The sequence below is a fragment of the Chelonoidis abingdonii genome, chromosome 7 (assembly GCF_003597395.2).
Source record: "Chelonoidis abingdonii isolate Lonesome George chromosome 7, CheloAbing_2.0, whole genome shotgun sequence".
Taxonomy (NCBI): Eukaryota; Metazoa; Chordata; order Testudines; family Testudinidae; genus Chelonoidis; species Chelonoidis abingdonii.
Genome location: NC_133775.1, coordinates 108743605 through 108761642, shown reverse-complemented (window position 1 = coordinate 108761642; position 18038 = coordinate 108743605). Strand labels below are relative to the sequence as shown.

Sequence of the window (18038 nt, the reverse complement as noted above, 5' to 3'; positions counted from 1 at the left end):
CTTAGAGGTGTGCAGGCATTATCCCTATTGCACAGACGGGTAACTGGGACAGACAGGTTAGACATCTTGCCCAATATCGTACAGGTCACCTACCCTGCTGGGAAGTGAATCCAGGGGCCTGGGCATAAACAACTTTTTTATTTGGGGGGGGGGGGTGGTTATGAGCTAGAATTAAATAATAAAATAGCTGCTGAATATCACTTTAGTGAGTACCCTGTACCACACCTAAATTGGTCCACTTTTATTCAAATGAGATGAACTAGTTTGGAACAGTCTATTTATTGATGCAATCCCTATTTTTTTACATCACCCTCCCCCCAAACTGCCAGCTGTCTATGTGCAAGTGGTCTCTACCACCAGTCTTTTGCTCTAGCCACTAGGGTAGGAGCCACTTGATACATAAATTAACAGAACATAAAAAAAAAAATCCCCTTGGAACGACCAGTGTTACGCAGACATTTATTGCTTTGCAATTTCAGCATTTTTATACAAATATTTGTATCTGGAGAGCAAATTCCTTGTCAGATTCATAGCAACAATTCCCTCCTAGAAACTAAATGTTTAGGAAGACCGAGAAAGATAATTATGAGCAAGTTATACACTTGTTTATAACCATTTTACCAGAGCCTGGTATTCTGGTTGTGAAATAAAAATCTGCAGTCACTCCATGTGTAGCCTTGTAGACACGAGTAATTTCAAGACTGAAGTGTTACAGCCGATAGCTGAACATCTCTAGTGTGCCACGACACAAGGCTAAAAGGTCAAGCACCTTCTAGTGGCTGAAGAGAACAAGTGACCTGTATATCTGCTTCCCCTGTTGTATTATGGCTTTAAGAATACTTGGCATTTATACAGCGCATACCTGTGAGATAAGCAGATGTGGAAAGTGAGAGAGTGAAAGTAAACTTGCCACAGCCATGCAGCAGGTTAGTAACAGCAGTAGGATTAGAACTAGGCAGCTCTTAACTCTTAGGCTTGAATTCAATCCATTAGATCATGCTGTTCTTCACGTATATAGCTTAACACTGTGGTAGCTGATAAGCAAGTCCCAAGCCATTCAGCTACACTGGATACAAGCACTAGCAGAACCAAGGTCAGCCTGTCAACTCCCCTAAAAATGTCCATTTTAGGTGTTAAATAAGTGGAACATTTCTCTCAGTTTCTAAACTTCAAGTGATCTATCAAGTAGAAGATACAATGATACAGCTGCACTTTGCTCTGAAGCAGGGAAAATCAGAAGCAATTGCTAAAAGAGCAGAAGCAGTTTTCATTTCTTTCCTGAGGGAGAGCTCCAATCTTTTGAGAGGAAAGAAGGATGGATATGTTTTTACACAAACTGATCAAACTACTTTTCATTTTCAATGAATACAAGGCTGACAGTCTCAGGTGTACTAATTTTCTTCAGCTATGTCATCCTACTGTATGCTAGGAAGCTAGAAGCTAATAAAGTAGCTATCCGGGAACATCAGAAGCCATTTCTCCTTCCTTGACAGGCTTTCAGTTCTGTCAGCTGAGAGCAAGAGCATTTACAATGACATCTAAAGGGGCCTGTAAACATCATGAGACAAGCCATCTCTGATATTCCCCCACTGAAGTAGTCCTTTCTCCTCCATCGCTAAGAAATAAACAAGAATCACCAAGACACCAGTCTATCTAGTGCAAAAAAAAAAAAAAAAAAAAAAAAAGACAAATTTGCTTACCTGATTTTTCTTTTTCCAATGGGTTTCCTCTGCAAAATTTTGGAGGCAGAATCAAACATGTCAGTTAGCAGAAATAGGGCTTGGCTGTGTCCCCTAGAATCACTGCCAGAGCACGTGTTTCATGTGCTATAAAATATGCAGAGAACTAATGTCATGGAAGTCTTGTAGTTGAGAATGCTTTCCCTTAACATTTCCCACTGTGTCTGCAGAGCATAAACCACCCAATGTTGGCCAAATTACATTAAAATCTGAGGAGGTGAAGGGAAGAAAAACATGTCAGGTAGGGAAGTCTCTCTCTGCTGTACTCATATCTGGCTTTACCATTTCTTAGTATGGAATTTTAATAGTGGTGAAATCCAAAGGATGCGCTAAGGGAAGCAGCAGATCTAGATGTACAGGACGGAATTTGGGGTGTGGGTGGAGAGCATATTACTGCATGCAGTACCTGTCCAACAAAAGCAGCATCCGTCACTGCAGTCTGTGCATTAATTGTGCAGTGTCCATATGGCTGGAGGACCAGTTTCCTCCCTTGCCAATTTTTTCATAGTTGGCCTGAGATTTTCCTGCCCAGAATGCTGATGTGGCTCGGGTATGATGGACAATAATAGATTACAGAAAGAAAGGGTGCTTAGAATGATAAATTTCTTCACCACATAATTTCAGCCATAAGACAACTGATGATTCAAAGGACCTTTTTCCCCAATAGCGATATATGGCACAGACAGCTGTGGACTTTCTGAAGGCACTTTTGAAATTTACTTGGAATGAATTAATTTTCCTTACATCCAGCTGATGCTATTTTCCTCTTAAGGTACAGAGTTAGGACAGAAGGAAACAAATGCAATCTTGTGACCTATGAAGAAGTATTTACTTCAAGGATGGTCTAATCTTAAGACAATTTTGTAGGCATGCAACGCACAGCACTAGCTTCATAGACAGAATGTCACGCTGATGAAATGTTACTTTGATGGCAAGACAAAGATAGTGGCTGAAGCAGTTTGAGTGCCATTTTCATTATGGCATTGTAACTAACTAACTGTTCTGAACAGAGCATACACACATGTTCCCTAAAGCCCAGACTTAAACCTCCCTCCCCCCCCGGTTTGACATTTTTGGTAACAAAAAGGAACGTGCACCTAACCTTAAGTGAGTTTCCTTGAGTTTGGCAGTTTGAAGATTTCCCTGCAGTGCTTCTGTCCCTGCTTCCCTCTGCCTTCAAGTGAGGCACTCCAGAGCCACATGCTTCTACACTGGAGTTAATTGGTCACACCTGATCTGACCTCAGAGTGACTCCGCAATAATTACACAGCACTTTCTGCAGAGCACCTGATAAAAGGATGATGGCTGCACAGGTCTTAGAATCTACCACCTTTTTGCAGGCCTCAAAATACCAAGTTAAGCCTCCACAATGCTACTTGGTGGATCTCTGAAGATTAAGCAGCTGTGCTGCTCCTTTCAAGAATCTTCTGATGCAAGATTAGTCAACTGCTCATCTGTAGGATAGTGACAGGAGGTAGGTTTAAGCCAGGCTCTAGCTAGAACTCATCTGTCTGATGTGAAGGTGTAGATTCTGCAAACTGAATGAGGGCTCTGGTCCGTGGGCAAGTGGAGCAGAGAGTCAGGTGGGATTTTTGTTTGCTTACTTGTGGAACTGGCTTTGCTTCTAGACTTCTCTACAATAGCTGCCATCAAGCCCTAGAAATCTGAGAAGAACTGAAGCCTTGAAGGGAGTATTTCCCTTTGGTAGGATGGTCTGAAGTCTCTTTTCTACTGGCTACAGAAAGGAAATATTTCTTATTTCAGTTATAGTTCCCCAGTAGTTTCCTAAAGAATTTTCCACCTGCACATTCTGAGAATGCTAGATGTTTGGCTTAGCCCTCTCCTTCTCAGGATCATAAGTTACCATAGCGGTCTCTTAGCAACTGCAATGTATGCCAAGGACTCAGAGGCAAATCTCAGGGAGCCCAAACATGAAATGAAGCTCAGTTTGGTGGCTAAAAACACTTCATGTAGCACTGATTTCAGGTCTCTCTTTCATTTGAGTTTATTTTTGGAGACAGTCTCTCCATGGTAGGGTTGACCCTGGAAAGTATGCAGGAAACGTGATGTACAGCTCTTTTCTAACAAACTAGGACATTTCTCGGTGGGAGGGGGGAAAAACAAAACACCCTGCAGTTCACTGAGCAATCCCAACTAAGGGTTCTGCCCAAAGATGCAGTTAAGAAGTTTTGCCCAATTCCTCTGTAAGAAGGGGGTAGAAGATCCAACAGCAGCAGCCTGTGTCTGTCTGGTGCCCAATGTCTGCTGACTGTCAAAACCTAACTCCAAAACCTGCACAAGGGAAACCCATACCTAGAACTATTGAACATGATCATGAAGGAGAATGAATAGATTAGACACCCTGTAAAAAATACCTGGCAGGAGATAATGAAAACCTTTAGTCAGCCACCTACAGATAGGCAAATCAGTTTAGAACAGGAACAAACATTTTACACTTTCTATTAAAGCTGGTTCCATTTCTTTGGATCCATTTATTCTAATGCAAGAGCCACATTTAAGCGACAGCTGATATCATGGCAGGAAAATGGTGGAAACCGTTCCTGTCCACAAAGAGAACCAGAAGCACAGCACCTTCACCTATACTTAAAACACTTGAGCCAAATATGCTATAACTCTCCTTAGCAGCTTCCATGCATCAATATAACTAACTGACACAGTTCTGATCCCAGTGGGGATAAGGCTCTGATTTAAAGATCACTTCTTTAAAAAAGTAAAGTAGTAATAGATTTTTTTTCCATTGTAGTGGGTTGGCAATAAAGAGACTACAGCATATTTGATAGTGTGAAAGCACAGTTTGATTCAAGGACCTTTCACATTGTAACAGCTAACATCAAATGATTCCACAGATTCTGTATTTTCTTAGTATTTTTTAGAACCATTTCTAATATTTACCAGGGTTTCATGACCCTTCGTCAAAGGCAGTTTCGAGCACTTTGTTTCATGTAATAAAATTTGGCACATCAAAACACATACCTTGTGAATGAATGATTGTTATCCAACCATCTTGCAGAACAATAAAACAAGGCTAGACAGAACGCAAGCAGCATGTCCATCCCTTTCCAGTGTACCACAGATATTCTGTCCATGTAGTTCTTTGTTTCCCCGTCTGCTCCTGATGTTTGTTCTTCACCTGAAGTTATCTTATTTGTGACACCACAGTTAACTGTGGCAAATGCATAGTAGGAGCAAACAGTATATGTATGAAACAAAGACCCTTTTTTTTAGGCAAAAACAACCCAGGAGGGGGAAAAAAAAAAATCAAATAAAAAAATATAAACAAACAAACTATTTTTAAACACTGTTTTGCAAATATTAATGAAGATTTAGATGATGTAGAAGAATTCATTCCAGAAGATCACAGATTTTTATTCAGGGCTTGTTGACATATAAAAGTTACCAGAATAAGGAAGAGTATGAATTTAGAGCATATTATCTATTCCAGTTAGTATTTTAAGTTCAGATTAACCATGTCCACACATGGAGTTAATTAGGAATAGCTATTCCAGAATGACTGCCCAAGTAGACAAGCCCTTGTATAGTAACTTTTATCCAAAGTACTGCATATGCATAAAAGAAACACAGGATCACTATTGACTTGTTTGTGGCTGAGTGACAATACCTTCCACTCACAAAGAGACAAAGTTCATAATAAACAATTTTGCAGATGGATTTTAAAAATCACAGAATATCAGAAAAAGGTGGGGGAGGGGAAGAAAGCACCAGCTCTAGGGCTATATAAAGAAGAGGACTATTTAGAAATATGTGGAGATATGAAAGAGGCAATAAAAGGAAGAAGGACCAGATCAAGCACTGTACTGTAAGAAAGAATTTTTAAATTGACAGCACAGATGGACAGCAAGACATTGAAATGAAAGCAGGAGTAACATGAATGGTGAAAGAGCAAAAAAGTACATGTGTTGGGTGGTTAGTCAACTGAGGTGGCTGAAGAGAAGATTTTGGAAAAGCAAGGCACAAAACAAGCAGCTCAAGGATCAGGATTTACTGTAATGTAAATAGGAAGCCTACAGAGAGATGTTTAGAAGGTGATATCTGCAAGGTTTAACAAGAGAAAAGGGTGGAAAAAAGTTGTTAGTTGAAGATAACATCAAGACTCATAGAAGCAGCAGCAACCAGATTGATGGGAGTATTATCAACAACAAGTAAGCATGGAGATGAAGAGAAAACATTCATCTTGGTCATATAAGGCAAGTGGCTTTAGTCTAAGTGGAAATGAAATCAAGCAAGAATTATGGGTATATGAGAAAAAGGAAAGGAAAGAACAACTAAATGTTACCCTATGATTGGGCCTGAACAGAGATAATCACACCCAGCGAGGGGACCAAGAACAGAGCCCATTGGCTGGGACAGAGAAATGGTCATCCCACAATACCCTAAATAACAAAATGAGAGAAGAAAATCACTGGATTACAGTCAGAAAAACAAGTGAGGCAATGAAAAAAAGAAGTCAGTGACTCTCAGTGATAGAAGATGTTGAGAAGTCAAGAACAGAAGTAAAATCTTTGGCTGCAACCTCAAGCAACAATAAAGTGATCTGATAGAAAGCCAAACTGGAAAGGCTGAGTGAATTACGGGCATATATAAAATTAAGATTTCGGCTCCAAGATTTTAGAAAGGACCGCAGGGAGAAGGAAGAAATCAATAGAAGGCTTTTTAAAACTAGGGAAAATAGCTCAAAAGAGGGATGGACAGAGCCTATGACCAGAGAAGCCTTTTCAGTGGCCAAAGTCTGAGATTAGGCAGTGGTTTGGTAACAAAGCTATCCTTAATTATAAGAAGTTACAGTAATTCACTTTTTTCATAGCAAGTTTTCAGAATCTTATTAAATTTGTTTTATTCCCACTACAGTCTTCAGTGACAGTGATTAATTCCATTTCATTTTCAGTCCTTATTATCGCAGACTGGATTTGAACTGGCAACTCAGAGACTTATCCCATCAGTCATCCAAGTCCCCATAGATGCTTTATTTGAAATGTTTATAGAAGTTTCAAACAACCCCCCAGACAAAAGGCTGTTTTGAATGTCCAGAAACTCCTGTGTATCAGATGTATTCCTAATTATAAATAATTTATACATCACTTAACAGCAAAATTCTACTCCTAAGGTTTTATATAACCAGTAAATTCTAGGACTGACACTTTATTGCATTATGACTCAGGTTATAAAGCATTAAGTTGTTCTCGCATCAGAATGCTGGATGGTCTTAATCCTCATTTTTAGTGGGGGAGTTGCTATGCAGCATCAGATAAGAGATCAATACAGGAGAAATGTAATAGCCTATGGATATAAATTCCAAAGCCAGAAGGTACCATTGTGGTCATCTAGTCTGACCTCCTGTAGAACACAGACCAGAGAACTGCCTCAAAATAATGGCTAAAGATCTGCTCTAGAAGGACACCTATTCTTGATTTTAAAATGGTTAATGATAGGGAATCCACCACAAACCATGATAAATTGTTCCAGTGGTTAATTACTCTCACTGTTAAAAATTTAAACCTTATTTCCAATCTGAATTTGTCTAGCTTCAACTTCCAGCCATTGGATCATGTTGTACCTCATTCTGATAAACTGAAAAGCCCATTATTAAATATGTTACTAAGACTGTAATCAAGTCACTTCTTAACCTTCTCTTTGTTAAGCTAAATAGATCAAGCTCTTGGAGTCTATCACTAGAAGGCAGGTTTTCTAATCTTTAATCATTCTCGTGGCTCTTTTCTGAACTCTCTCCAATTTATCAGCATCCTTCTTGAATTGTTGGCACTGGAAAACAAAGTATTCCAGCAGCAGTTGCACCAATGCCAAATACACCTCTACCCCGATGTAATGTGACCTGATATAACACGAATTTGGATATAATGTAGTAAAGCAGTGCTCCGGGGGGGCAGGGCTGCACACTCTGGTGGATCAAAGCAAGTTCAATATAACGCTGTCCCCAGGAGCCAAAAAATCTTACCGTATTATAGGTGAAACTTTTATATCAAGGTAGAGGTGTACAGAGGTAAAAAGAATCTCTCTAGTCCTACTAAAGATACCCATTTATGCATCCCACGATTGCATTACTCTCTTGCCCACAGCATCACATTGGGAGCTCACGTTCAGGTGATTATCCGTCATGACCCCAAAATCTTTTTCAATGTCACTGCTTCCCAGGATAGTCTCCTTATCCTGTATGACTTATATTCTTTGTTCCTAGATGTATGCATTTTAAGATGGCTAAGTGTAAATGCTTGTTTGCTTGAACCCAGTTTATCAAGCGATCCAAATCACTTTGGGAGAGTGGTAAATAATGAAGAGGACAGTCACAGATTCAATCTGTGTGTCATATGCCAAGAGGTCAGACTAGATGACCTAATGATAAATTCCTAGAGCCTAAGGCTAGAAGGGACCAATAGCTGTTGAACAGTTTATATACTGCAGTGGTTTGAGGCTATTCTTCAGTGATTTAGATACAAAGAGGGAACACTACTGAAATTAAACCACTGATTTGCTGGGGCTTGGAATTAATTTTTATGTTTCATAGAAACATTAAGTAAACCTCTGAAATTCAATTCAACTGGAATTAGAGGGAGCACATTCATATAGATATACTATCTGGAAAGAATCAGTAAGATTTGTGTTCCCATCAGAACTGCTGGAGAGACAGCATCTCACATTTCAATAGAGGGAACTTCAAAGGCGCTTCGATACAGTACGACTGTGCTGAGTGCAAGCTATTTTTCAAATTTGACAAGAAAAGTACATAGTATAACGGTGAAATGTGAGACTGTGTGGCAAATGGATGATAAGAAATACAAAAGACTGGAGTATGATTTCTTGTGTTTCATACAGAAATTCCCAGTAAGAAAGTTATTGGATTGACTACTTTGACTGCTGGCTGGCGGTGCAAGCAGAAAGCATGGCAGGTGGGTAACAGCACAAGCTATCCCAATGGAGACAAGTTCAAATCCTGACAAAGAGGGTTCCCCCACCCCCTCCTTATTTAGACACATCAGACCACCTCAACATTCAGTCTTTGTTCAAAAGGCAGGCGTGCTGCAGCTCAGGATTGGGGTGCATTTACAGAGCTGTGCCTGCCACAGCAGGACACTAATGGTTAATGCCATTGTGGTTGTCCCTCTTTTGCATAGGCTGTTAATTCCCTTATACATTAAGATACAAGAGTTATTCTTTGCCAGACTTTAAATTATTATTAACTAATATTACATAAGTTGTTGGTTTCATTAGAAACCAATTTCTCTTGCAATTATGAGAGCGTATTTAGCAGTGGTCACTCATTTTAGACTTGTATGCTGAGTCACAGGGTCTTTAAATGTGGGGTGACTATTTTGTTCCATAACCAAGCACACTGATGTCACTCCTCAACCCTCTTAATTTATCCTGTTAAGAAGCCTCTTGTCCTGCCTTGAGGATTCTTCTCATTTCCTCATCTTGCAGAAGCAAACTCTTGCTGAACTTGCCTTCAACCCCTTGAATGGAAGAGGTCTAGCGAGGCTGATCTGGCAGCTGGCTCAAGATGCAGCAGCCTCCAACAAACTTGCAACTATTTCCCTTGTCCTGTTATGGCTGAAGGAAGGGAAACACCATTGTTGTGAAGTACCATGGTATCATAACTAAGTAGCCCAGAGCTGTAGCTGCAATTCATGCTGTGCATTAAATATACTGATTAAGGCTCAGCCAAGTCAATGTGCTAAATGAACAAGCAAGACATTCTCTCCTCGGATAAATATCTGGTTTATATGACGTGTAAACACCTGCTGATAATCCACTTTGGGCCTCCGCTTTTTCCATGGCTGGCCTTTTGCATTAGCACCCCCTGCACTAGTGCCCTCTGTCTGGGGAGTCCTGCTCGGCAGGTCAGCCTTATTCCTGACTGCCAGATGCAAGTTGTCATTTGTTGTCTTTTCTCCAGCTCCACCCAAAAATTTCTGCATCCCACACTCGTCCTCTGCTCTCCCCCATCCCGACCCAGCTTTCCGTCCAAGGGTCTTTGATTCATTTGTCAGGGCTGGCTCCTCTGTTGCAGTCCTTGAGTCAGCTCCCTTCTTTATCAAGGACTCCTGCAGTTTGAGTCTGTCAAACAGCTGCAAGGGAACATTCAGGTAAACAATCACATTCATAAACAGAGGTTTTCATTCTCCCCTCCTAAATGAAGCACTGAGCACCTGGCCCAGAAACAGCAGCCAGGACACATGATGATTGGGGAGTATTTTATCATCAACCAATATTAGATTTTTGCCAGAGTTAGACCAAGAAGCAACGTGAATGGGTGTCTCACGCATACAGATCTGCCAGACTGACTATGCAAGAGTGCCTTTAGCATCTCATGACTAATAGGGAGTTTAGTTTGCAGGGGCAATACTGCCGTGGAGGCAGTACCCAACAGTATGGCAGGAAAGACAGGAGTCAGCATGTTGTTCAATGACCTCTAAACCACCCTCTACCCCCAAAACAATCAGTTCTAAAAGAATCCCTATCCTCTCTGCCTCAGCCAGGAGACAAACATCGAAGTTTCACATCACAGCTATGTCAGGACTTTATTCAGGGAGAAAAATAGATCCTTGGTGCCCCATTGTCTCATTAAAGGAGCCCCAGAAGAGAGCCGTTTCGGGAGGTGAGCGGCCAAAACCAAGTTGCTATTCATAAAAATGCCTAGGATAGCAGAACTGATAAATAATGAGTTAATTACTCTGAAAATGTAAAGGTGCTGAAGTTGGAAAAGAAATTATTATGCTGGCATTATGTGTAATGCTGACATGTGAAACAGACACTGGATTGCTTGGCATGTCCAACCACAGGGTTTCTTAATGGAAAGCCACCCCAGTATGAATGGGCTTAAGCAGAACACTGGCACCTTGAATATTTAACAGATAGATTTAAAAAAAGCAGGGAGGGGGAGGAGAGAGAGAAGGGGAATCTATCCAGACAGATTTAAATAGTACGTCCCCAATTTAAAAACAAATTCCTTATAATAAATTTGTTCAAGGATTTCTCAGCTCCTCTGCTGAGATTTAGAAAGGTCTTTTGAGCAGGCCCAAAGCAACAACATTAAACATGCATCTCCCATCCCCCCTCACCCTCTTCCTTGCTGTTCATGTGTGTCTGTCTGTCTATTGCCTCCTCAGTTTCAGCTTTGCTGTAACTGGTAAATGCCCTCTCATGGTGCCTGGGAAAACAGCAAGCATGTGAGCTCCAGCACAGGACATGAGAGGGACAGCTTCATGATATTCAACAGACTGACATTAAAATGACTAACAGATTAACAGTGAAACTGACTATAGACAAAGTGTTGTCAAATGGACAAAATAAACAGGACTAATAAAAGTGTATGGGAGGGGAATTTTTGCTCTGAACTCTTTCAGTTTAGTAATCTTCTAGGGTTACCTGTAAAAGTTACTACAATTTCAGATGGAAATGCTACCTTTTTAACGACTACAAAAATAAGGCATAGAAAGTCAGTTGTTAAGCTATTAGAAAGCTATTTACCCTGGTAAGAGTCAGCTGAGGTTCACTGTAGAACGCTTTGCCCAGTACAGGCTTTCTGTATGTCTCATCTACATCTGTCAAGGCCTGGAAGAAGACAGAAAGCAAAAAAGTTCAAGATAGTTCTAAACACTCTGACAGCTTTGTATTGTACCTTATAAAGCCATCAAAAAAAGCGTCTTGTCTCAAGGACAATCTAGGAACAAGCACTACATAGGAATCTGTTTCTTTAGGTATAAAAACAGAGGACCTGTAGTGCTCAGCAGCTGCTTCTACATTACTCCCACATCCTCCCCATCATCCTCACACACACAGTTTTGTTTTCTATCCCAAGATAACACTGATTTTTTCCAACCTTCTTCTCCTTCAGGGCTCAAAACCCTTTGATGGCTGCCTTCCCTCCATCCAATCTCCCCTCTCACAGTCTTGCCTTGCTCAGCTTTTGTAGCACTGAAACATGGTAGTCTGTCCCCTTTAAGGAAATGGGGTCTTGGGGTCAGCTCATTCTCCATCACCTGGTGTGGCCCTTTAAGATTTTGAGGGGTCTGATATAACAAAGTTGTAAGAGATTTTGGTAGAGAGGAAGTGGTCACAGGAATAGGTAGTGTTTGGGAGGAAAACCCATTACTGTTTCTTTAAGGACCTGGAACAAGGAGATGGACAAATCAAGGCTCCCTTTTCTCCCAGCCAACTGAGATGAGCTTTAAGAAGCAGACATGCATATATGCTGCCTCTTCCCTCATAGCAGGAGTAGACCTGCTTGCTGAACTCTTTGACCCTGAGAACTAACTGGGGAAGAGGGCCCAGCTGAAGGAGAAGTGGCTAAGGCCCTACAGCTGACCTAAGATACAAACAGTTCCAAGAGGAGAACTGGGGGACTCTTGCCTTAAGGAGAGACAGAGGGACTGCATGAAGCACTACCCCAGCTCCATGGAATATGTGGAAGAAGAACTTAACATGTGGAAAAGACAGCAGTTTAAGGAGTGACCTCAAATGAAAGAAAAACAGTCTCCTGAAGAAAAAACAAAAACAATGAGAGGTTCAGAAGGTCAAGGTAAGGAAAATAATCAGGGGGGCAAAAAGAGCAAGAAAAATTGTTTTGAGGAAAGACAGAGGAGTAGTTTCTAACACACCATGCCTAGATCTTGCAGAGACGACTTTAGAAATGTCTGCTATCCCTTATATTCTACTCCCTGTGTTTGGTTACAGAAACTCTGGAAATTGTGAAATACATCCTAGCATTCAGCACAAGGGCAAAATGGGTTCATGATTGACGATACTACACTCGCACCTCCTCCAAGTTTGCCAGTTTAGTCCCTCTCCCAGTGGGTGTTTAGGCGTTTCCAGTGCAGAGGTTGTAAGTTAAGGAGTAGTACAATAAATTACCATATTCCAGAATTTGTCGAATGCAACCAGAAACCCTGTGCAGACTCCACGCAGCCCCTTGAAAGTTCGGATGTGGACATTGACTTTTACACCATCTCTGACACAACGATGTAGCTCACCAAGAGGGCTGCCTTCATGAACTAGAACAGATATGAAACACCATCAGTAAAGTGTATATTTTATACACAACAAAAAATACTCCATTCTTTCTAGTAGTACAAGAGAACCTGCTTGGAGGATACTATTTTATAACAAAACAAAATGGAAATCCAGAATTGTTACAATGTATTGCATTAAGCCAACTATAATTCCCAGTGGAGCAGACCTCTACTTACAGTGGGATAACAGATTGTGGTATATGACGGTCTCAATGAACACAAATGAGTCAAAATGGCCTGACTATGGGCTTGTCTACACTGGCACTTGACAGGGCTGTAACTTTCTCTGCTCAGGAGTGTGAAAAAACCCCCCCCCCCCCCCCCAAGCACAGCAAATTTCAGCGCTGTAAAACGCTAGTGTAGACAGGGCACTGCCAGACAGTGCTGGGAACTACATCTCTCATGGAGGTGGTTTTTTTTAGAGCACTGAGAGAGCTCTCTCCCAGTGCTGTGCCACGACTACACAAGCCACGTTAAAGTGCTCCCACGGCAGTGCTTTAATATTGCCAGTGTAGACTAGCCCATAGTGAGGACAGGAAACAATTTTGCTACATTTGAAAAACACCCACTTAATCTGAATGCTCAGATAAAAGGAGTTTACAAGGAACAATGCATAGGACAAGAACCCCATCCCTGCCTAGAATGCTCGGGGTACACGTTCCATGTAGAAACAAGTGTAATGATGATGTGAGTCCCAAGAAGGTAGCCATCTTATGAGAGTACTGCTTCTCTTTACAAGGAAACTTTGAAACAATGGATCATGAGAAGATCTTTGACTAAGTTGAATCAGTGTGTAATTTACTAAGAGCTTCTTGGTTCAGCTGAGACTTAGTGGCTAGCAACCACTAATGCAGTACTCTCCCCAGCACCATACATCCCTCAGTGTATTTCACAGTGGGTTACTTGAGTAGACCATGCTGCACAGTATTTGTCTAACAAAGGTTTACTTAATTCCTTGAGGTAGAAGAGAAAAGACTAAACTCCAGCCCCAAATGAGAATTTGTTCAACTGCAGAACAGCACTTGTTTTAGTCTTAGTGAACAGCCATTAGGGAGGGAGCAGAGTCAGGGGAAACCATGTAACATACCTAACATGCAGTTTGTCTACACAATGGCACAGTAATTCACTGGGGGTGCAGCTCCATGACAATACAACAGTCTACATACAGCTGTCACCTGCACTACTGTGGGTGAAGCTGTACCAATGGTGAATTACAGCTGTCAAGATGTAGCCATGCAATTTCCATTAACATTCAGAGGGAAACTGCACAACTTAAAACCTCACAAGACTGCATATTTATTAATAACAATACTACTTAGGAAATGTACCCAATCATGTAGCTTCTTATAAAACCTGATCCCAATATTGGGAACATTTTAGTCTAACATGTACAATTTAAGTTAAATGCACACACCTGAACTTACACTTCATTTGATAGGCATGTGATTTGGGTTTTGGTACAGGTGAAACTACAATGCTGTTACCCTGACTGCATGTGTAAATTTATAAAAAAAGCTTCTGAACAACAATAATTATAGTTCATGAATCTGATCATATCATAGCTCCCTCTAGCTTTGATCTATAGTTCTATCATCATGTCACTAGGCACCTCAGCACTGTATTTATGCCCCTGGAATGTACAGTTACTGACCAAGATATAGCAGTGTGTAACAAACACATGCTGTAGTTATAATTTAACAACTAGCTGCACAGGATGAAATCTGACGCCTGGCATACAAGTAGTATTTTTCAAAGGCACAGCAGCTGCTTTTCACAAATTAGTTACCTTAAAATCAAAGGGGAGAAAGTAATGAGAGTGCAGAGACCTTTTAGTTAGCAATGTGTTTGAATTATGCGGTTTTCCATATCAAGCAACTTGTCCAAGTTTCCCCACAGCATCCAATCACCAACCAGTTCCCCACCCCCAAACTTCACCAGCTTCCCCTCCCTAGCAAACTCCGCACTTGAATCTTACCTAGTCAGTTCCGCCACCCAGTTCCCCAGTTGCTGCCCCACTCAATACTCAAAGCTCTCCAGTACCCCAGCATGTTCCTTTGCCCCCCAACCAATTCCCTGCCTCTCCAACCTATTTCCCTACCCCTGCCAGTAGGCCCCCAGATCCCCTTCCCTATCCAATCCCCCACAGCTCCTCCTCATTGCTTCCCCATCCCAGTCTGTATCTCCCCAACTTACCTTCCCCTCACACGTCATAACCCCTCAACCTTCCCCCAACTGCCCCTCACCCAGCCAGTATCACCCCACAGTCCCCTACCCCATCCAACACTTCACACCTTCTCCTCACCCCATCCCTCCATTCCCATATCCACCTCACTATCCACCCCAGCCATTCTCTGTCCATCACATCCTGCCCTATCCAATGCCCCCAACCATTATCTGCATATGCCTTCCCCTCATCCCTCCACCCAGTATCCCCCCCCAGTCCCTTCTCTCCACACCCCATTCACCACCACCCCACTGCCTTACCCTGTCCTGCTACCCCAAGCAATATCCACATCCCCCCACCCAATCACACCAGCATTCCCAGGCTACAATCCCCACAGCCCTTATCCCAGCCAATACCCACAAACCTTTCCTCCACACCATCCAATACCTCACAATTCCTCCTCACCCCCCTCCACAGCCAGCACCCCCATCCCTTCCCCTACTGCTTCCCCATCCCTTCCCCCACCCCACTGCTCCCCCATCCCTTCAGAGCCAGCACCCCATCCCTTCCCCCACTGCTCCCCCATCCCCTCAGAGCCAGCACCCCCATCCCTTCCCCCCATGCTCCCCATCCCTCAGACTAGCACCCCATCCCTTCCTCCCACTTGCTCCCCCATCCCCTCAGAAGCCAGCACCCCCATCCCTTCCCCACCCACTGTCCTCCCCCATCCCATCAGAGCCAGCACCCATCCCTTCCCCCACTGCTCCCCATCCCATCAGGAGCCAGCACCCCATCCCTTCCCCCACGCCATGCTCCCCCACCCATCAGAGCCAGGCACCCCATCCCCTTCCCCCACCCCACTGCTCCCCCATCCCCTTCAGAGCCAGCACCCATCCTTCCCCCACCCCACTGCCCCATCCCCTCAGAGCCAGCACCTCCATCCCTTCCCCCTGTTCCCCATCCCCTCAGAGCCACACCCCCATCCCTTTCCCCCCTACTCCCCAATCCCCTTCAGAGCCAAAGCACCCCCATCCCGCTCCCCACCCCACTGCTCCCATCCCCTCAGAGCCAGCACTCATCCCTTTCCCCCCCTGCTCCCCCACCCCTCAGAACCAGCCACCCCATCCTCCTTCCCCCCACCCCACTGCTCCCGCTTCCCCTCCCAGAGCCAGCCACCCATCCCTTTCCCCCCACCCCCCACTGCTTCCCCATCCCTCAGAGCCAGCACCCCCATCCCTTCCCCCCACCCCACTGGCTTCCCCCATCCCTCAGAGCCAGCACCCCATCCCTTCCCCACTGCTCCCCCATCCCTCAGAGCCAGCACCCCCATCCCTCCCCCCTGCTCCCCCATCCCCTCAAGCCAGCACCCCCATGCCCCCCCTGGCTCCCCATCCCCTCAGAGCCAGCACTGGCTCCCCCCACAACCAACAACCCCAAATAACCCTTCCCCTCCCCCCACAGCCAGTCCCCAATACCCTCCACCCAAGACCCATCGTCACAGCAGCCCAGCCCGCCCTTACGCGGCATCTGAGTGAGGACGTGCGGCAGGGCCCGGCGGGGCCCAGCCCGCGGCGCCGCGGGCCCGGCCCGGCCCGGCGCCCCGGGGGCCGCCGGCCGGTGGCCATGAGGCGGGCGTGGCCCCGCGCCGCCCGCGCGCGGGGCGCGCGCCTCCCCCCGGGCGCGGGCGCCCCGCCGGGGGCGGCGGCGCCGCGGCCCCGCCCCGGCTGGAAGCCCCGGCGGGCGCGGCCCCGGGCGGGGGGGGCGGGCGGGCCGGCGGCAAGCGGCTCCGGCCGGCGCGCGGGGCCGGGTACGGCGCCGCCGCCGAGCGGGTCCGGGCCCCGGCGGCGGGGCCGCGCCGTCCGCCCGGCGGCCCGCGCGCGCTGGGGCGCGCCCGGCGCGGCCCGGCCGCGCCGCGCGGGCGCGCGGTCCGGGGGGGCCGGGCCGGCCGCCCGGGGGGGCGGCCCGCCGCCGCGCCGGCTGGGCGGCGGGGCCCCGGGGCCGCCGCGCCCGCCGCGCCGCGGCCCGCGGGCCGGGGGGCCCGGGGGGCCCGCGGGCCCGGCCGGGGGGCGGGCTCGGGGGGCCGCCCGCGGCCCCTCCGTGAGCCCCCCCCCTAGGGGCCCCCGCCCCGCAGCCCGGCACCGCCCCCGAGCTGAGCAGGGTCCGGCCGCACCGCACCGCACCGCACCGCGCCGCGCTGGGATGGGATGGGATGGGAGCGGAGCGCGCCCGGCTGCAGGAGGGTGACCACGTGTCCCGATAGTTGAGCCTTATTCGTATATAGGCGCCTGTTACCCCCCACCCCGTTTTTGCTGTGTGGTCGCCCCAGCTGGAGGACACGTAGCGCACATGGCCGGAGTCAGGCGGCTGGCAATACGTTGCCTGCTCGTGCCTCAGTGCTGTGGTTATTAGCCAGAGACAGAGGTACCCCCGGGGTACACCGAGCAAAGATCTTCTAGCGCATACGCCTCTAGAGATTTGCCTAGTTTTACAGCAGGCTACGTGAACTAGACTTATGTCACCACCAGGGCCGACACTTCCATTTAGGCGACCTAGGTGGTCACCTAGCGTGCCAGGATTTGGCGGGGGGGAGGGGCGGCCTTTTGCCACCCTCAGCGGCAATTCGGTGGCAGGGGGTCCTTCCACGCTCTGGGTCTTCGGCGGCAATTCTGCGGGGGGTCCTTCACTCGATCCGGGACCCGCCGCTTAAGTGCTCCAAAGACCGGGAGTGCGGAAGGACCCTCCCCCCCGCCGCCGAATTGCTGCCGACCGGGAGCGCGGGAAGGACCCCCGCCTAGGCAGGGCCAGCTCCAACCGGGAGCACGGGGGGGGGGTGGCAGGTGGCTTCAGTGGGCCTCCTGCAGGCATGTCTACGGAGGGTCCGCTGGTCCTGCGGCTGTGGTGAAGCATCAGCAGGCACGCCTGTGGCAGGTCCACCGGAGCCACGGGACCGGCGAGCAGCAGAGCGCCCCCCCACAGCATGCTGCCGTGCTTGGGGCAGCAAAAAGGCTAAAGCCGGCCCTGTGCCTAGGGCGCCAAAAACCCTGGCGCAGCTCCTGGTCACCATGGACTAAA

General features: G+C 46.2%; 1 protein-coding gene across 1 annotated transcript; it reads right to left on the bottom strand.

Annotated features, from left to right (window-relative positions):
• Positions 1 to 442: 442 nt before the first annotated feature.
• Positions 443 to 16529, bottom strand: LSM11 (LSM11, U7 small nuclear RNA associated). The gene is made up of 5 exons (XM_075068203.1): positions 16487 to 16529; positions 12645 to 12784; positions 11262 to 11345; positions 1701 to 9859; positions 443 to 1615 (listed from the first exon to the last, which is right to left on the bottom strand). The coding sequence occupies exons 1-4, from the start codon at positions 16491 to 16493 to the stop codon at positions 9458 to 9460; spliced, it is 633 nt and encodes a 210-aa protein (XP_074924304.1). The 5' UTR covers positions 16494 to 16529; the 3' UTR covers positions 443 to 1615; positions 1701 to 9457.
• Between the last annotated feature and the right edge of the window lie 1509 nt (positions 16530 to 18038).